Source organism: Triplophysa rosa, linkage group LG13, assembly GCF_024868665.1.
Source record: "Triplophysa rosa linkage group LG13, Trosa_1v2, whole genome shotgun sequence".
Taxonomy (NCBI): domain Eukaryota; kingdom Metazoa; phylum Chordata; class Actinopteri; order Cypriniformes; family Nemacheilidae; genus Triplophysa; species Triplophysa rosa.
In genome coordinates this window covers 20,203,411-20,219,414 of record NC_079902.1, presented here as the reverse complement: position 1 = coordinate 20,219,414, position 16,004 = coordinate 20,203,411, and the positions used below count along the sequence as shown (strand labels likewise).

The following is a 16,004-nucleotide window of genomic DNA, read 5'->3' as shown; positions in this document are numbered from 1 at the left end:
ATTGCCGAAAAATGGCAAGTGAACTGAAACTAAAGCCGACCAAACAATGTTGCTTTTATTGCAGTGCAAAAAGACCTTTCTTTTTTATTTTACAAAATCTATAGCCTACTAACGGTACGTTTATTCAGATTATGATGAAGTGGCCTAACTTCCCACGTGACAAGAAAAAATAAGAATCGGGATCTATACGTCGAATGTGGTTTGCAATACCGAATTACTATAAACAAATGTAAATAATTTATTGTTTTTTTCTGTGTGAAAATGGGCGGAGTCTGCATCCAAGGACGATCATTTCATTCATTTTTTTCATGTTTTCAGTTTCAGTGAAAATAAATGGAAAGCTTTAATCATAACAGAATAAACTTCAAATAAGTCCAACAACAACAGCAAGGAATGAAAGTACATTTTTCTAAAAACTATAAACGATATATTTAACCTTGTAAAAATAAATAATGCATTTTAAACGTACATATGTGTATTATTTTAAACGCTATGAATTAGTTTTAGAATGTATCAATTGGTTTGTATATGACAGAACCCATTCGAGCTGACTCCTGAAACATATGATCAGTGTTATACCAGCCTGCTTTATTAATGTTGAAAATTACATTTTGTGTGCTTTAATAGATGTTACTAAATCTGTTTGTACAAGGACGTTAAATAATTAATGACACGAATTTAATTTGACGATTGGTTAGTTTCACACGACTATTACTAAATAGCACTAACTTGTCCAACACTGCCACCTGCTGACGCAGTCGTGTATAGCACAACCGATCATAACCGTAGAAGAAGAGTCCCTTCCGGCAAGTGAACGCTGGGATGGCGCTGAACCAGCAGATGGAATTTGCCCTCTGACATGTGTACTGGTCCACTTCCTTCGAAGACACACAAATCTACGTCCATTTAGCCTGAGGTATAAACTTATTTCTTTACGTTCATTCATCCGGATGTTGTTTTAATGTGTTTTTTTAAAGATTGACAGAGGCGTGCAGTTTCGGAAAGCTTAATGCAGCTCCATCACAACTGACAGCTGATGAGATGTGCTACACACACAGTGAATGTGGGATGTTTAGAAGCTGTTCGTGTTCAGGAAGTGAGAAGCTAATTGATAATGTTGAGGTCATTGACAAGAACTGGATTTGCACTGTAAACTCATTGAAATGTCATTGTCCTTTTTTAACACTGACATGATTTTTATTAAGTTAAGATCAAGGTAGGGCGTTCACTAATTTCGAAACAATTAGCTATTATGTTTTTAAGGAGAAATGCGCGCTCTAAAGTTTAATATCAGCAGAGACCGCATTTGCATTTTGCGTTGCAGGTGTACAGTTAGTTCTTTAAGGGTGTGTATGTACAGGTTTAGCTGTAACTGTATTTCTACGCCAGCGTTATCAGTCATGTTTGAAACATGTCAAAAACTTTTAGAGAACTTCAAATTGTCTTTGCTTATAAATCATCCAAATCATGACGTTGTAATGCCAAGAATCTTGTGTGAGGCTTTGTGAGGGGTATAGTAATTTGCATTTATCAGCGATCCACACAAAAACCCTTTAGTTTTCTTTAAGAGGCTTGTTTTTATGTGGAAAGCTATCAAATTGGCTAAACAAAAGGTTTATCAAGTCTAAACAGTCATTTACTTGTGATAAGATCTGTTTTTTTGTTTTTTTTGCAGAAGAATGGTTATTGTCAATGGGTGTGAGCCGGCTTGATGTTCTTTACAGAAGGCTTCTCCTCACCAAACTCTTTATGCAAGGGTGGGGAAAGCCAGAAGACCTGAAAAGGTCAATTCTATAATAAAAACACACAAACTGTGATTGGAATGGATCATTATTTAATTATTTGCGTATTTATTTGAATTTGATTGACTTGAACTATTACAGAATTTTTGAGTTCCGGAAACTCATTGGTAACAGGGAGAGAGGCGGGAATCTAGTACCCAAGGATTACCCGATATTTACTGACAAAGTAAGAGACACTTGTGTAAAGCTTATTGTTAACAGTAACTACAGTTGAGACATGTATAATAATCCTTAGACGAACATGAAAAAATTATGCGAATTCTGTTCAATATTATTATTTAATAACCCTATATAACAACTGCATTTGCAGGTAGAAGACCAGACTGATTGCAAAATTCACAACGGTCATTTCATATCACCGCTGGAGCACTTCCTCCCAGGCGTCCTGCCAACAGAATCCGTCAAAGCCCGGTAACCACAATCATCACCCACAAACACCATATGCAAATGCAAAGGATTAGTATGGCTTATTGAGTAACTTGTATTCAAAGTACTTTCAAATGGTCTGAATGATGAATTTGGTTTTAATTCCCCCCCCTTAGATTCCAGTTCATTGTACCTAAGAAATGGAAGAGGCACAGGCCGGTCTGTATCCACCTGGCTGGAACAGGAGATCACGTAAGTGTGCCAAGATGTCAGAATAAAGAATCAGCATGTCGCCATCATTGCTTTATTGTTCCATACATTTTTCCAGTTTTTCTGGAGAAGACGAACACTAATGGCTAGACCAATGGTAAAGGAATCTGGGATGGCTTCACTTCTGTTGGAAAATCCATATTATATCCTTACAAATGCTAAACTACAGGTATATTAGTTTAGGCTGGTGAATTACTTAAACACTTCTCATTTGATCTCATTTGACACCACCTTGACTCTGAGCCGCACACGGATACAGGAAACCTAAGGACCAACTGTGAGTGTTCTTTCAGAGTTGTCATCTCATAATTACTGTAATCTTGACACAGTGTGAACAAAGCAATAAAGTACGAGTAGCACGTGTTTACTGTATGATACATGCTTTTATTTAGGCGCTCCAGTTTGAAGAATGTATCAGACTTGTTTGTGATGGGTGGGGCTCTTATCCTGGAATCTGCCGTTCTGTTACACTGGCTGGAGAGAGAGGGTTTCTGGCCTCTGGGGATGACTGGCATTTCAATGGGAGGACATGTAGGTTCCATTTGACTCTGTGTCATTTCCAGGCCATGAAAACCTGTCGAAGATCCCAGTCGGAAATCTATTATTGATTTACTTGTCTATTGACTTTCAGATGGCATCATTAGCTGTAACTAACTGGCCCAAACCAATTCCACTGATTCCTTGTTTGTCATGGACTACCGCCTCAAGTGTTTTTACCACAGTAAGATTTCAATGTTTTCATTTTAGCAGGAACAAGTCAGACATATTACGGTCTTTTTTTATAAAAACAGATATTTTTGTAAAAGGAACAGTTCGTCCAAAAATGAAAATTCTGTCTTTATTTACCCTCGAGTTGTTCCAGATCTGTAAAAATGTCGTTGTATTGGGACAACAAAATTGATAGAGATTTGTAACAACTCGAGTGTGAGTAAATGAAGACAGAATTTTTATTTTTGGGTTAACTGTTCCTTTAATGCTACAGTAAGTCTCAATAAAACGATTATTTTGCAAAGTCATAAAGATCTCTAGGATTTTTTTCGGGAGTTTAGGGACTGTGAATAAACGAAAATCATGTGGGAAGAAAATGAATATTGCTCATTTTTAAGTTTGAAATGTTTGAAATCACTTCACATTTGAGATGACGTCACAATTATGCTCATTACATCATAACCATGACATCCAAACCCATAAACAGAAACGTTACCGGGAACCCAGGAGGACTTGAAGACAGCATCAGTTATGATTAACAACTGATCTATGAATACCTTTAACCACAATATCTTCATTCCTGTGTCAGTTGACTGAGAGCCGTCAAAACACGTCAATACAAAAGCTATTGTTCATTCGTGACTGCCTCATGTGTCTCAACCTCATATTAATAACTTCAACCTGTTTACAAATCCCAGAAAATGTAAATCTCTGCTTGTCCACAGGGTGTTTTAAGTAGAGCTGTGAATTGGAGAGAACTTGAAAAGCAGTATGCTGCACATACAGTGTATGAGGAAGAAATCATTAACATGCTGGAGTATTGCGGGGTAGGTTTGCAGAAATGATATTGTTTCTTTAAATTTGGAAAACACAAAACTTGCACAACACATGACCGTCATAAATGTCAGAGGTGCAGCATTTTTGACACATACTGTAACTCACAGCTTGCCGTCACGCCTTTGATTTTCAGACAGACTCTTTCCGGATGGGCCAGGAATTCGTGAAAAATGCCCCAGGCAGCTTCGACAACCTCTCAGACCTGGATCTCACCCATGACCTGTTTAACCTCCGCTCACCAGAGAGGGACCAGATGGGGCTACGCTCCTCGGCCTCGTGTTCTGGACGTCACACCTCAGACTCGACCCTGCTGATACGTCGGAGAGACCGAGATGGATTTGATCAGATGCTGTCTGCTGTGAGCAGCAGCGGGCCTCATTTAGACATGCTACATGCTAAGAGCATCACGTGCGGATCGGGCCAGCGGCATTCGCTTCAGAGAGAATCACTGTGCTTCATGAAGGGAGTTATGGATGAATGTACACACATTGCTAATTTTTCAGGTGAGAATCTTGAATCTTAGAAATACATGTTTGACAGCTTTTATTCCAGAAATGGGCTTGATTATTTCTTGTACTTCCAGTGCCTGTAGATCCCAGTCTGATCATTATAGTCCAGGCGAAGGAAGATGCTTACGTTCCCCGCACTGGAGTTCGCAGTTTACAGGAAATCTGGCCTGGATGTGAGGTTCGCTACCTCAACGGTGGCCACGTTAGCGCTTATCTTTTCAAACAAGGACTGTTTCGGTAAGCCCAGATTCTTTAGTCTCATCCTGTTCACTGAAAATTATTTATTATATTATAGTCAAATAAATAAATTGTGAATGCATTCATTAACACGAAATGCACATTTGATTGTCGACCCACAGGCAAGCAATTTACGATGCCTACGACCGGTTTCTTCAGAAGTATTCCAGCTAATAGCCAAGGGCATGAATTGTGGCGTTTTGAAAGTCTGATGACAAAAAAGGATAAATATGATGGCCGTGATTTTTATGCAGCAACTCAAACTAAAATCCTGGTGCTAACAAAGAGAGGCAGCGTTTGTATATCTGGTTTCACCTCAGTACTCACATAAAGCCATTGTACACTTGTACACAACCCATACAAACCCTCGTCTTGCTGACCTTACTGCCTTTGATTACGTGTATCATGATCGAGACTGAACACGAGACAAAGATGTGCCTCCAAAAATGAATTCACTCAAAACATTAAGGTTTTCTTAAAAAATACTGTGTTTTGAATTATAGGTTAAATTAATGTGCAAGCACCAAGATGTATTGATATTTTTAACCGTTGTGTATTTCCTGAACAGATTACAAACTGTTGCAATCCATGGGTTTGTTTCACAAACGTCATCAATTTTGGAGCACAATGTAATTTTTACAGAAAATCAAGAGCAAAATTTGTCCTGTTTTTATAAAATAGTGCATCTCTGAAATGGCATTGTCATCTTGTTTTAGAGCTGATAAAGTCTGACATTTCCAGTTCTTGAATCTTCAGACATTGGTATTACAGGTCAGGTGCTGATGGCAAGAAATACATGAACACAATTCAAAATACACATTCTGTGAAATACATTCTTTTCAAATTCAATATCTTTCTTTCTTTCTAATCACTGCCAAAAAACCAGTCAAGACTGAAATATTTGTGTTCACTGTATTCATCATGAGCTATTCATATTTCTCCACTCTAAAATAAAAATACATTTCTAAATATTGAGGTGTCTTTTTCCTTCAAAAATGAATTTTAGGGCACATCTGTATGTGAATTATTGTTGTCAGTGTGGATAGTGTCTAAATTATTTTCAGTTTTTCTGAATTTACTATAGGTATGCATTTAGGTCAAATGGTTATTTTTGTTTTATTCTGTGAAATGCTAACAGTATTTCTCCCAAATTTCAAATAAAAATATTGTTTCTATTTGCATTTAATTGCAGAAAATAAAAACAGGAGAAACAGGTCAAAATAACAGAAAACATGCTCTGTATTTTTTCAGACCTCAAACACTGCAAATAAGTTAATATTCACTTTTAAGCAATACAACAACAGTAATATTTCTACATGTATTTAGGAAAAGTTAAACAATTCTTTTTTATGTGATAACCTCGATTGTTATCACAATTTTTATGCATCTAGTCATGATTTCGTATTGCTGTTGGAGGACTTTGTCACTCCTGTGGTTTGATTTTGTTGAAATTCAACAGACACTGGACTGGAATAATGGCCACAATACATTCTAGATTAAATGATTAAATCCAAAATTTGGAATAGTCTCTTATTTTTTTCCCGCAAGTGTATACACAATTTAACATTGTGTAAACATGAACATAATCTACAGAACAAGAAACATTGATGATTTTAATGTACTAAATATTTGATTTCTAATGTTAAAGACCTTAAATTAAAACACAGCACATAAACCATGGTAGTTTTTTTAAAACTGTGAAGAAATGACATGCGTTACCATTAATACGTATTTACATGTTTTATGCATTTAACTTCCACGTGTTTACTATGTTGATGTTTCTCCTTCAATCCTGCAGTACTGTAGTTTGACCGACTGCACTCTGTTACCTGGAAATCTTGCCCTCACTAAACATGGAGCCATGTGTGTATCTCAACCTTCATGAAGCCGTTTGCCATCAGTACGTGTGACCCCTGAACCTGCTGCTCGACCGTGTGTGTGTGTGTGCGTGCGTGCGTGCGTGCGTGCGTGCGCCAGTACTCCGCCATATTCACTGTTGTCTTGCCTTGAGAACGAGCACAGAGCGTTCGCGACTGCCCGCGAGAACCGAAACTGTTTTGCACACAACCTGGTGACCAGGTCATTACACGGACTAAAACGATGGCGAGGAAAAAAAGCAAGCAGCAGGGCGTCGGGGCCAAGGATTTAGCGTCGGGACAGCAGCAGCAGAGCCTGTCGAAGAAGCCCGGCGATACGGGAGCAGCAGCGGCAGGCGGCGGTAACGCTGGCGGTGGAGGAGATGCAGGAGCGAGCAGGACCAATCAGGTAGCTAATGCTAACGCTCCATCCGAGATCGCGTCCTGGACCCGTTTCTCGCCGTCGGCGGTTTGATTTATTACTGTTTCAACAGTCGATTCTATCTGGATTATATTTCGCGCTCGGTTATTTGTGTTTTCGCGCTTATTTACGTTTTGATCACGCGTGTTTTGTGTCTAACGTATACCATCGCTGTACGGGCGGAGCAGCACCAGCTCGCTATCCACCTATGCCACCAGTACCATATAAATAAATAAATGTATGTCCCTTAAAGCATTGTAACAGCCCCTTACAGGATGCTGTGTCACATTTGGACGTTTTCGTGACACTGATCGCTCAGATTTACAGAAAACGAAACGAAAAGTCCATTGGCGAGCACAAAGCTAACGAGTTATAACACTGCTGTGGCTACTAAATTATTGCTGGGCTGTCTGGACTCCCCTGATCGACCCAACTAGAGAGTTTCTGCCCGTGTGCACATTGCACAGATGTGGTTACCATCCGTTTGTGCACCTCAGGATGTTTAAACTGGTATTGTCATTGGTTGAGAATGAGATAATGCCTGGTTGCCCATTTGCTAATATTGTTGATCTTTTTTCATGAGACATTTACAGTGTACAGTGTCATCTAATACTGTTGAGATGTTTTAATTGGTGTATTTCACAGTTTTTTAAGTGTAACTACAACAACACTGCTTTTGGACTCAATGGATTCAATTGTTTTGTGTTGGTGAACTGGAACTAGCCGAACTCTCACCTCATTCTATATGAATTAAATACTTTCTGTAATCATTTTAATTTTAAACAACTATACCAATGTAAACAAAAATGTTTTAGGTGTGAATAAAACCATTTTGCCAGCTTCAGTTTTGTTTTTAGTATTTTATTTGTTCAAAATTATGGCTGAATAATGTTGGAGAAAAGTGTGATATGCAATGACTTGCTAGTTCATAAAATCAATTTAAAACATATTTACAAACCGAACAATATTTTATTTTTGGGGAAAAGAAAGCATTAATACAACTTAGAACAGCCATGTTTTACTGTTACAGTACATACAGACAAATCTGACCATTCATTTTAATAATTGACATATAATATAAATTAAAATATCCTAAAACTTTGACTACACATAACTTGAAAGTATTAGTACCATCAAGATGATGCACAATATTTTGATATATCATGCAGCATTACTTAAAGTAATGAAAACAAATTGACAAAGCAGTTTTCCATTTTGGATCTGACACCAAGCAAATCAGCGTCTTCTGTTTATTGGCTCAAACTGCACAGCTTTAATATCAGGACATTTTGTTTGGCCTGCCATCCTGTTTCAAAACACTATTTGTGTTTATGTGTGGTAACGCCGGAGGCACAGACATTACACACTTCATCTTTGTAACACACCTCATTTGCTCTTTTCTCGCAGTCCATGCACACCTGCTGCTTGCTGTGCCATCGGGAGTTCAAGGACTGGGGGGCAGGCCAGGTGAACGGGCTCCCCAGTCACGGCTCCAAGCTGGCAGAGGCCGTGCCCGCGCTTTCCCAAGCCCTGCTGAGGGAGGTTCCGGGCCGCAAGCTGGCGGACGCCGTGCCTTCGCTGTCCCAGTCGCTGTTGGGCGAGGTGCCGCTGTGGATCTGTCAAAGCTGCAGGAAGAGCGTGGAGGAGGAGGAGAGGAGAACGGTTCAAGAGCAAACCACACAGGTGAGCGGGACAAACACTGTTAGAAAACACTACAGCTTCTGTAGCTGAATCTTAGAGCGTTGTATTAGCAGCGCAAAGGTCATAGGTTTGATCTACTGAGAACAAACATACTGTATACTGACATTGTGATTTACTTTTGAGAAACCAGTCCAAGATGCTTTGCAGTGGATGCATAAAGTTGATTTCTAGTCCTAGCAGAGAAGCCACAGCTTATGCAACTATATTCATGTATCATTTTTTTATTTTAGAACATGAACGTCTTGATTTATGCGCTTGTCATGTCGTGTGTTTTTTTTTACTTTTAATTTTCGGGGCCACCTGACATGCATAGAGGTGCAAGATTTAAGGATGATCTTGTACAAAATGAAGTTGTTCTTTTTTTGGGATCTGTGCAAAGTTCGTGATCTACGAATGCACAAATGACACAATTTCGCCGACAGTGCTTGTGGACAAAACTCTCTTCTTATTTTTAGACCCAGATCTCAGCTCAGTGCATCATTGAGGACAATTCTGTGTACACTACACACACAATACAGTCGGATACCACTGACACGTCCAGTACAGCAAGCATGACGTTGTGTTAATGACGTTTTCTTTCTGAATGTCGTGATTTACAATTTCATAGGCTCATTTGATTGACATCTCACAAGGTGGATTTGTGTTGTCATCCAGGTACCGCTGTCGCACTCCTCCTCGTGTAAGTCTCAGAGCTGTGGGAATGGTTATCCAGAGCATAGCTCAGTGGATTGGGATCCCAGCTCCTTCCTGTCTGCACGCAAACTCTCGGGCTTGTGGAACTCCGCTCATTCTAATGGAGGGTCTCACTGCAACCACAGCACATCCACGCTTTCACAGGGTACGCATCTCTTCTGCCTGTTTTCTTCACTGGAATGCTTGATTTAGATTGGTCGGTTATTTATAGCTTTTGTTTTTGTAAGCTATTCGTGAGGGATACAGGATACAGTTCTGTAACAGGTAATTAAACGGTAAAAATAATGTTTCTCATCCCGGCAGGTGGAACCTTGGGACCATCTTGCCATGAGAAGAGATCATCTCATGATGCTCCTGGGAAGGCTGCCAAAACGTTCGGGACCAAAGTCTGTCCCTACAGTCATCCCGCATCCCAGAATTCTAGTGCGGCGTCTTCTGGGGCACTTTCTGCTTCCTCTGATCTATGTAAGACCAACCCAAAGCACTTCAAAACAATGTGTCGACGACCAACTCCTCCAGGTGAGAAGACAGTATGAAATTTGTTGAAATAGTGTCAGTTAACAGAAGCAATAGACGTTTTTTATTTTCTATTGATGTTCAGCTTGTTTGTTTGTAAAGCGCCTGGTCTAATTTTAGAAACACAACTTTTAGTGGATAAAAAGCTGAAGGAGATGGTTTTAACTGTAAGAGTATGTCTGTGTTGTCTCTTTAATGTGAACAATATTTACGCATTTTCTATTCCACAACGTCTTACGCATCACACATTTTCGTGTGTTCATATCGCACGGCATGAATTAATGGACGTGAGACACATAGCTTTAAACTCACAACATAAGCAGGTTTTCTTTCATCTTTCTGTCCTTACTGTAAAGGAAATGCTGCCAAAATCACAATCGCATTCAGTCAGAACTTTTATTTGAAAAACAGTTCACTCGCACTCGCATCACTTGTAACTGGAGTGAGAATGTAAGTTTGAGTGCACATCTCTTCAAAACAACTATCAGATTAATGTTTTTGTTTTTCCACAGGTGAAGCTTTCCACCCAGGCGACCACCACCAAGCTGCAGACCTGTCCGTGCCGCCCAACAGTCCCACCGGTCTCTCCTCCCAGCATTCCTCGCTGCTGCCTCCCAAGCAAAACTCCAGTCAACACGTTCACGTCAACACATCTAGTACGGGCCTAGCGTCACACGCTCCCCTCTCCCCGCTGGTACCAAACATTCAATCTCCCACAGTTAAGCACTCAAACGGGGCTGACAGTCCGGTGGCCCTTCACAAACCCAGCGCATGCAAGAACTCCCACATTCCTGCTATAAACACTCAACACGGCAAACTCGGAAACACGCTCGTAAGCTGCAGTCACCCCTGCAACGGGCACAGTAACGGCAATTCTGTACCATCCTCCAATGCTGGACACGTAACGTCTGGGGCGTGCAGGTTAGCATCACTTAAAATAAACGTATGCATGTGTGCTGGGGGTGGGTTTCAGTTTCATTGATATTCAATATTTCATTGATTGACATTCTTTTTTTTTTTTTCTTTAACGACTAAGTTGTTTGTGTTGTTTTGTATGAGCAGGGACCAGGCGTGTAAAGGTCACAAAATGTCCAACGGGTCATTATGTCACGCCCCGCCCTGTGAGCTTGAAGAGGGAGAGGACGAGGACAGCAGCTCAGAACGTAGCTCCTGTGCATCCTCATCCACCAATCAGAAGGACGGGAAATACTGTGACTGTTGCTACTGCGAGTTCTTCGGCCATAACGCGGTACAATTGTCTTTACGCTGCAGTTTTAACGTGCAAACATTGCTTACTGCCATTCATATCTGTGCATGTTGGTACTCTTGTCTATTGTAAATAATATTGTTCTGTACAATTCTAGCCCCCAGCTGCGCCCACCAGTCGAAACTATGCTGAGATTAGGGAGAAGCTTCGGTCCAGATTGACTCGGCGTAAAGAAGAGCTTCCTCAGAGACAGGACCTGGACCCGGCTATGCCGAGTGCCATAGATAATCGAGACGTGGACGAGCTTCTGGACTTTATCAACAGCACAGAACCCAAACCCGTCAACAGTGCCAAGGCTGCCAAACGTGCCCGCCACAAACAGAAGAAAAAGGTAACGCCTTCTGCTCTTCTAGAAGTTTGTTTTATAATAGTGGCTTGGCTCATCCAAGTATTTATGATATAGACGGTAGAAGATTAGTGTCTCTTGACTGAGTTATGGGGCGAAGTTGTGCCAACATATTTTTTTGCTTAAATTAAAATGAAGTGAAATTTATATTAAAGGGGGTCTTGAAATGGACCAAATAATAAAGAACACACAGCCAATAAGAGCTCATAAACTCTAAAACTGTTTAAAGTAGGGCTGCACGATTATGGCAAAAATCATAATTGTCAATTATTCACCTCGGTATTATAAGTGCGATTATTATTTTCGATTAATAGAATTTATATTGAAGCTTTGAAATGTTTTATAACGTTCTGTGAAGCAGCTGCATGCCATATACTTTCTATAAACATCCAAAACAAAACAAAAATGAATAATAATTATGGGAGTTATGTTGTTAAAATAAAAACGAAGGACACTTCATTTTAAGGTCTCATTCAAACACACTGCCTAAACGCAAAAAAATGAAGGCATATGGACAGCTGTAATTGAGGCTTTTGCCGATCATGTAATTGTTTTACCTGTATTTGTAATCTTGATAAGTTTTTGGATTAATTGTGCAGCCTTAGTTTAAATATTTCAAGAAACAGGTTAATAAAATAAAAAGAGTACATTTTAGTATATTCTAGGCTAAGGGTGACAACTTTAAACATACTTGAACATAACTTAGTTTTGGGTTTTTTGTTACAACATAATTGCCAGAGTTACATTTCTGTTATTCCTTAGTTTGAAAGGGTTTATTATTATTCTAAATTGTGATGAAATAAAAGTATGAGTAAGTGACTACACGTTTAACTTTTTAAAATTATTTAAGTACCATTATTCAACCCAACATTTTGGACTTTTAAGTCAATTACAGCTTTATGATCCACAAACCAAACAGTCAGCTGTGACCCTGTTCAAACCCAGAAACAATAAATAAATAAATTTGCCTTGTAAGTGTGATGGTAACATTACTGTTTCAACAAATACTAGATGTCTTGGAAGCTACAGCAGATGTTTTTTCATCTATTTTGGTGATAGTTTCTGTGTCCAATGCACCTGCCTGCAGCCATTTAGGTGTAAGAGGTGTTTAATACATTTCCAAAATAAAATGTAAAACAATAAATTACAGCTTTAGGAAAATGGATAATACATTTGAAAGCATTTTGCTCCTGCACACATTGTACCTTTTCAAGCTCTGTCTTGTTTGATTTCCAGAAATAGTTTCTGTTGAAATTGCCTGTCATAGTCCTGTCAGCATTATCCATTTGAGTTTCTATAAACAACATAACAGTGGCTGATTTCTTCTGATCTCTTCATCAGGAGAAGGCTCTTCAGGGCGGTGTGGACGTAGCCAACTGCGATCCCCGCTCCGCGTCTCCTCCCGACCTCATAGAAGACTCCGTTCCGGACGGAGAAGCGAACAGACTTTTGGAGTGGCCTCAGCTCGAGCTGGAGAGGGTGAACAGCTTCCTGACCAGCCGTCTGGAGGAGATCAAAAACACCATAAAAGACTCCATCCGTGCCTCCTTCAGCATGTACGACCTCAACCTGGACGTCAATGACTTCCCCAAGAAGGCGGCCACGCTCGAAGGAAACCACCTGCTGTCTCACCTCAACGGCTCATCGGATCTGCAGCAGATAGACTTGGACCTGGCGCCGCTCTCGTTGAAGAACTTCAAGAGAGATTTGGATATAATCAACGGCTGGGAGGATACCACCACTGCAGCCAAAGACATCCAGAGGCTCCACTCCACGCCCAGCCTGTCCAAGCTCATCCGCGTGCGCTCCCCGGAGAGATGCCCGGCCGCGGGTTCGGAGTCCGCTCCGTCCAGCCCCGCTTTTTCGGCCAAGCCCTTGGATGAGATCCCTGAAACCAAGACCTCAAGTGGAACTGCATCCAAGACTAAGAAGGCTAAGAAACAGCAAAATCAGAGGCAGCAAGAACAGTTGACTTCAGATCAGGCGGTCGGTACGAAAAGCACGAAAAATGCACCCGAGACGCAAAAAACGCAGGAAACGAGGGCGCCCGATGCAGACAAGAGGTCGAAGGCTGGATTGAAACAGAACCAACAGACTCAACAACAGGCGGATTCACAAAAAGCGGTAAATAAAAGAGCGGAAGAGAGTAAAGCGTGCAAGCAGTCCAGTAATGGAGCCTCAAACGGTCACCATAACACAGGATCCAACACACATAGGGGAAAGAATGAGCTCTCGGACACACGGGGTAACAGGCCGGAGCATGACGTAGACACTAAAACCACAAACACTCCCAATTCACAGCAGCAAGCACAGCAACCAAAGGGAAAGTCTAAAAATAAAAACAGAAACAAGTCGGAAAAGTCAAATAATGCAATTGGTAAGTGATGTCATGTTGTGTCTTGTTGGTCGTAAATCCGTTTCACAATCTTGATCTTGACAGTATCTCACTCTGTGTTTTTGTTTCGCCCTTGATAGATGATGTGTTCCTTCCCAAAGACCTCGACCCGACGGAAATGGATGAGATCGATCGTGAGGTTGAATATTTCAAGAGGTAAGGCTCAATCATCTGTTCTTTATTCTTTCTTTCCATTTATAATACATGTTCATGTAAAAATAAAGGCTTGCGTTTGAATAATGTAGATCGTGGCTTAATCTTCTTATTTTCTCCGTCTCCTTAGGTTTTGCCTTGACTCTGCTAAACAGACCCGACAGAAGGTGGCTGTGAACTGGTCCAACTTCAGCCTCAAAAAGATGCCCTCTAATGCAGCTCAGTAACAGATGGGTGATGGTAAACAGACCCCCCCCCAGCAAGACTGTACTAAAAACCAGTTTGGCCTTTGGTTACTGTACTTAAGACTCAAAGGTTGTTCCTCTCATATCCATTTCTTGCCTCTAAGCCACGGGAACTTGATTTCGACCACCAATCATCAAACCTGTTTATTTGACCTTTGTTTGTGAGGGATCACACAGCGTCCTGACCTCAGTCCTAAAATCTGCATCCTGTTACGGCATAACTCGTTTGGGTACTGATCCAATCCATCTTGATGCTTCATATGTAGTATGTAAACAGTTGTTTTACAAATAAAATGTTTTTATTCACAACAGTGAATATTAACCTTTTTTTAAATGTGCTTTTGAGGGCGTTTCTGTTGTTTTAAATTCACTTTAATTCATCACCACTCACCCTACAAATATACTGTAGTTTTAGAATAGATGCAAAAAAAACATTTTTAAACAAAACTCTTTTAATTGCTGTATTACGTCTGATATTCATAACGGAGTTAAAACCAGAGACTGTTGTGTTTTAGTTTGTAGAACTGTCCACCGTCTTTGTGAGCTACGCAGATTTGGAGAAATGATCACAGTCGACTGCGTAAGGTTGCACTTCTGACAGTTTAGATGCACAAAAAGTGAACTGTGCACATGTGCAAGAACAAGATCGGTACTTACACTGTATGACTTGTGAAAAGAATCTTTGTTATTTTGGAGAAAAGGATCAACACTAAAATGAACTGATTTTAAAGTCCTGTATCCGTTGACTGTGTCACTTTTCTATAAGAAATTTGAAGAGCTGCGATTTTCATTGCATGATGCCTACAACTGACAAATATACAAATCTCCCATGTTCTCTCACTTTGTATGGAATGCTGTTGGCGAAATTCCCTTGACTGAAATTTGATGGTAATATTCCTGCTGATCCTCCCATGTGGTGGTTTGGATATAGTTCTGTGCTGTGACCACGTTCTCAATGCTGTTGTTGTAAGTTTTAGTTTGTGGTTGGTTTTCCAGCAGTTCACCTCAGTACAGTCAGTATCACTCTTGTTTCGGATGCATGATGGTATCAGACCTGATTTTATACGTCCAGACACTTGCAGTTGTTTTGCTTGTGTCTTTTGATTCCACTGGTGTAACATGTTCAGACCTGTCTTCATTTCCCCCCTCAATGTCTGTTACATTTGCAATCATTTTTTCTTTTTTTGATTTAAGAGGCTTTAAGATATACCACAGTGGTACTACAAGCACTCGTAATGCTTTGTCTTTTCCCTTAGCATTGCTTTGCATTTGTGTTTCATTTGTTTTTTTTCCTACATGTGTATCCCCGAATGTCAGGCCACTTCTGGTAAAAATCCAAACTATATTAATTAGGGACTGGGTATGTGATTGAAAGTACATTTCCTTTGAAGGATTGAGATGAAAATTATGATAGTTTTTAACCTGTTTTGTTTTCATATTTTTCAACATCTTTGACTCTATCCAGGTTATATTAAACTAGAAACATTAAACGTTGGAATGTAGATTTATACTGTACCATTATTGGCCAGTGTATGTTGGCTTTCTGTTTTATTTTGTTTTTTATTATTATTATAATTATTATTACTATTCACTTTTGATACTGTGAAAATCTTTCATGGACGAAAGATTAAAACATGACAGTTTTGAAAAAAACGTGTTTTGTTTGCTTTGTAAACGTACAC

General features: G+C 40.0%; 2 protein-coding genes across 3 annotated transcripts; both read left to right on the top strand.

Moving 5' to 3' along the window:
- Positions 1–795: 795 nt before the first annotated feature.
- On the top strand, positions 796–5,681 carry abhd18 (abhydrolase domain containing 18). 2 transcript variants are annotated; one of them, XM_057349466.1, is made up of 13 exons: positions 796–916; positions 1,676–1,757; positions 1,884–1,968; positions 2,113–2,213; positions 2,345–2,420; positions 2,497–2,582; positions 2,689–2,715; positions 2,831–2,969; positions 3,070–3,159; positions 3,872–3,973; positions 4,117–4,486; positions 4,567–4,729; positions 4,852–5,681. In XM_057349466.1, exons 2-13 carry the CDS (start codon positions 1,693–1,695, stop codon positions 4,901–4,903), a joined length of 1,356 nt encoding a protein of 451 aa, XP_057205449.1. In that variant the 5' UTR covers positions 796–916; positions 1,676–1,692; the 3' UTR covers positions 4,904–5,681. The 2 variants fall into 2 exon arrangements, with proteins under 2 accessions (XP_057205449.1, XP_057205448.1); XM_057349465.1 differs by having other exon boundaries at positions 1,676–1,784.
- A 1,020-nt stretch (positions 5,682–6,701) lies between these two features.
- fam193b (family with sequence similarity 193 member B) lies at positions 6,702–15,957 on the top strand. Its single transcript, XM_057349618.1, has 10 exons — positions 6,702–6,994; positions 8,414–8,689; positions 9,362–9,545; positions 9,704–9,919; positions 10,429–10,837; positions 10,979–11,165; positions 11,281–11,514; positions 12,871–13,906; positions 14,005–14,080; positions 14,208–15,957. Exons 1-10 carry the CDS (start codon positions 6,830–6,832, stop codon positions 14,302–14,304), a joined length of 2,880 nt encoding a protein of 959 aa, XP_057205601.1. The 5' UTR covers positions 6,702–6,829; the 3' UTR covers positions 14,305–15,957.
- Positions 15,958–16,004: the final 47 nt, after the last annotated feature.

Coding starts and splice junctions, on each gene's coding strand:
- abhd18 (XM_057349465.1), top strand. CDS start 1,693: ATGGGTGTGAGCCGGCTTGATGTTCTTTACAGAAGGCTTCTCCTCACC. Junction 2,583..2,688: donor CTGTTGGAAAATCCATATTA/TATCCTTACAAA, acceptor CTGAGCCGCACA/CGGATACAGGAAACCTAAGG. Junction 4,730..4,851: donor TTCAAACAAGGACTGTTTCG/GTAAGCCCAGAT, acceptor GTCGACCCACAG/GCAAGCAATTTACGATGCCT.
- fam193b (XM_057349618.1), top strand. CDS start 6,830: ATGGCGAGGAAAAAAAGCAAGCAGCAGGGCGTCGGGGCCAAGGATTTA. Junction 10,838..10,978: donor GTAACGTCTGGGGCGTGCAG/GTTAGCATCACT, acceptor TTGTATGAGCAG/GGACCAGGCGTGTAAAGGTC. Junction 13,907..14,004: donor AAAGTCAAATAATGCAATTG/GTAAGTGATGTC, acceptor CGCCCTTGATAG/ATGATGTGTTCCTTCCCAAA.